Source organism: Zingiber officinale, chromosome 1B (assembly GCF_018446385.1).
Source record: "Zingiber officinale cultivar Zhangliang chromosome 1B, Zo_v1.1, whole genome shotgun sequence".
NCBI classification, from domain to species: domain Eukaryota; kingdom Viridiplantae; phylum Streptophyta; class Magnoliopsida; order Zingiberales; family Zingiberaceae; genus Zingiber; species Zingiber officinale.
The window spans coordinates 160,408,363-160,411,966 of record NC_055986.1 but is presented as its reverse complement, the minus strand read 5'-3'; the positions used below and the strand labels follow the sequence as shown (position 1 = coordinate 160,411,966).

General features: G+C 43.2%; 1 protein-coding gene across 1 annotated transcript; it reads right to left on the bottom strand.

The window, feature by feature from the left end:
• Positions 1-698: 698 nt before the first annotated feature.
• LOC121986429 (L-type lectin-domain containing receptor kinase SIT2-like) lies at positions 699-2,975 on the bottom strand. Its single transcript, XM_042540386.1, has one exon. The coding sequence runs from the start codon at positions 2,832-2,834 to the stop codon at positions 837-839; it is 1,998 nt and encodes a 665-aa protein (XP_042396320.1). The 5' UTR covers positions 2,835-2,975; the 3' UTR covers positions 699-836.
• Between the last annotated feature and the right edge of the window lie 629 nt (positions 2,976-3,604).

The following is a 3,604-nucleotide window of genomic DNA, read 5'->3' as shown; positions in this document are numbered from 1 at the left end:
GAACCACAATTGCGTAACAACGCTCCAGCCTTTAGCTCAATTGGACGTGTATTTTCTTCTTTTGTTACTTTTATTATTATTATTATTATTATTATTATTATTATTAAATTGAGAATAATTTATAAGACTTTTAAATCTTTTAGATTGAAACACGTAATATATATTGAGCGTAAAAATCAAAATCACTCTTTGTAATTATTATATCACAGTGTTATTATTAGTATTGATAAAAATTAAAGTATTGTTATAATATAATATTGATTAAGATAAAATATCCATATTATAAATACCATAACTATTAAAATATAATATTATTAGCATGGATTAAAATTGAAATAGCTATTATAATTATGCAATAATTATGATTATAAAGTACCATCAGAAAATAGGGTGCTAATAAAACAGGAATACCCTTTTCACGATTTCAATAAAAAAAGCAAAGGTCCTTTTGATTTTTACTCGTAAAAAAAAAAAAAAAAAAATACAATCTACTAAAACATTTTGTGTTCCTGAATACAACATTTTCACCGTTTAGAATAATTGTCGCAGATAAACATTTATATTTCTCTATCGTTAACGTCGACATGAAACACCCGACCAAATTTGTTCTACTTAATGAACGAGTACTTGAGAATAAAAGTTCAACGTCGTCTCCCCCAAACTGAATTAACCTGGATTAGTGATGCTGATGATTATTAAATTCGTTGATTTATTTATGAATATTAAAAATGATTATCAAATTTCTTTATTTACATAAGCGACCTTCTAATTTATGTCAACTAAATTATCACGACCTTCTAATTTTTGTCGATTCAACAAAAATCAGCAATCAATTATCATCTGGCCCCAGAAAACAAAGGCGACGAGAAGTTCACAATTGTCGGAGCTGAAGCAGAAGGACACGATGAGACGAAATCGTCGAATGACAAATCAGATGCTTTTGCAGCGAGATTGTTCATGAAGCCATCAGGAGACATGGTAGGCAATGAAGCCTCTCCCTCCAGTAACTGCACCACCTGCCTCATGCTTGGCCTGGCCAGAGGGTCGGGGTGTGAGCAGGAGAGCCCCAGCTTGAGCACCAACTCCACCTCCTCGACGGAGAATTCATCGCCCAGCAAGGGATCGCAGGCCTCCAGAATCGAATTCGTCTTCCAGCACCAGAGCACGCGGTCCACCAGGACCGGCATGTCCGCCGGAGCATGAAGCTCTATCGGCCGCTTTCCGCAGGCGACTTCGAGTAGAAAAGCTCCGAAGGCATACGCATCAGTGTTCGTGGTGGCCTTCCCTGTCTTGCTGAACTCAGGAGCGAGGTAGCCGAGCGTGCCCATGATGTGGGTGGTCTGGGGATGGCTTCCATGGTCATATAGCCGTGCCAATCCGAAGTCTCCCAGCTTTGGATTGAACTCCCGGTCAAGCAGCACGTTGCCGGCCTTGATGTCTCTGTGGATCACCACCTGCTCCCATTCTTCATGGAGGTAGAGGAGCCCTGACGCGACGCCCCTGATGATGTGAAACCGCTGAGACCAGTTCAATGGAGGCCGGCTTCTGTCGAAGAGGAACTTGTCGAGGCTGCCGTTGGGCATGTAGTCGTACACCAAGAGGAGCTCGAATTGTCGCCGGCAGTAGCCGAGCAGAGGCACCAGGTGGCGGTGCCTCAGCCGCCCCATGCTCGCGATCTCCGCCACGAATTCCCGAATCCCCTGTTTCGATTCGTGGGAGATCTTTTTGACTGCGATTTCAAGGTTGGATTTTGGGAGCACACCCTTGTAGACGCGGCCGAAGCCGCCGACGCCGAGGAGGTTCTCCTCGCTGAAGCCCTTGGTGGCGCTGTATAGATCTCTGTAGGAAAAGCGATGAGGACCGTACTCGAGCTCCCAGTCCTCGAGCACCTCCGCGAATTTCTTCCTTCTTTCGAGGACGAGGAATATGGCGCCGCCGACGAGCAGCAAGAGGATCGCTCCGGCTAAGGACAATGGAATCGCCAGCGCTTTTCTGCTTTTGTGCCCTAGATGAGGAAGATGGGGGAGGTTTGAGAGATCGAGCGGCGGAGCACCTCGATTTAGGGCAAAGCTCCACCCTAGAATGTAATGGCATCCGGAGGCGGCGCCGGTGGAGGAGGAGAAACCCACATACATCTCGTCGAGTATTATCGACGAGAGATTGAGCTTTGTGGACACGAGCGAGTCCCTTGGCTTTGCTTCGTGCAGCGGGGCTATCGCGATGTCGATTTGCGAGCGCTCGCCGTCGTAATCGACCCAAACCTGCATCGGATGGCCGCTGATGAGTTGCAGGCTCTGAAAGCTGCCATCTTTAGTGAATCCCACTGGTTTCGATTTGATGGATTTCAGGCTATTGACATCGACGCCGACGTGATTGTCGTTGATGTCGCCGAACTCTCTGTTCTGGACGGTGTCGAGTTCGACGGCGACGATGTGGTAGTGAGGGCCGCCGTCGTCGTGGAAGAGGCCCAGGTGCTGGCTGGGGATGGCGGTACTGAAGGCCGTGGAGGGGGCGAGGAGAAAGGAGAGGCCATGGCCGCTCACGTTGGTGATCAGCGGCGTAATGGCGAAGACGAAGGTAGTCGAGAAAGAAAAGGCGTTGCCGGATAAAGATTCATTCTTGAATCGAAGCTTGGAGGGGTAGAAAGCGTGACCAGTGACTTGCTTCGTGTTGTTGGTCAGCTGCAGGAGGCCGCCGCCGCCGATTTCGGCGTACTCGCTTAGAGTCAAGGAATCCCTTTTGAATCCATTGAAGGTGAATGGGATGTCGTCGGCGAAGGCTGTGAGGTTTGCGACAAGGAGTAGAGCGAGGAAGAGCTTGGAGAGCATGGCCATGGCTGATGGCTCGTGAGCAAGGGGCGAAGAACGCAAACCCAGGCTTCTTATTCTTTCTTTTTGTCGTGGAAACTTCACTTTCACCCTTCGGTTTTATCCTTTTTGCATTTCCTATAATTTTGTAAAATCCTACGAAAACATCAGCAAAAATAGTAAAAATCATTGTCAGAGTTGTTGACTTATGATTATTACTTTTAGAAACTTCATTTATATTTTTAAAAAAGAATAAAATTGTTATTAATATGATAGCTTTATTATTATTATTACTAATTAATTAATTAAAAGATTTTCTCCAGATTAATTATATTAATATATTATTTTTATTATCTTATAGATGGTCTACATGCAGTACTGAATGAATCTAAGTATTTATTTTTTTTAAATCGATTAATTTTAAAAGGAATCAATTGGATCCTATAAAAATTTTTTATTGATCATAAAAATAAATCAAAAAATATTAATGGAAATTTATCCACTAACACTTTTAGATCCATTTTCATTAAAAAGTTATCCTAAAATATACCACATGAGATTTAAATTTTAAATTTCGTCGGAGCGTAAAGTTCTTGATATTTCATGTGAATTTTTTAACTTGACTTCTGTAGTAAAATATGAATTTGTTGACTTGACTTCTGTATTATTATTTTACTTATTTGCTTTTATTAATTTGTTAGAGGTGTCAACCGTCAATTAGGCAGAGCTGTTCTGAGTTTCTATGGCCCACAGTGACCCGGTGAGTTGGAACCAAGTGGCAATTGGAGATCTCCAAC

Coding starts and splice junctions, on each gene's coding strand:
- LOC121986429 (XM_042540386.1), bottom strand. CDS start 2,834: ATGGCCATGCTCTCCAAGCTCTTCCTCGCTCTACTCCTTGTCGCAAAC.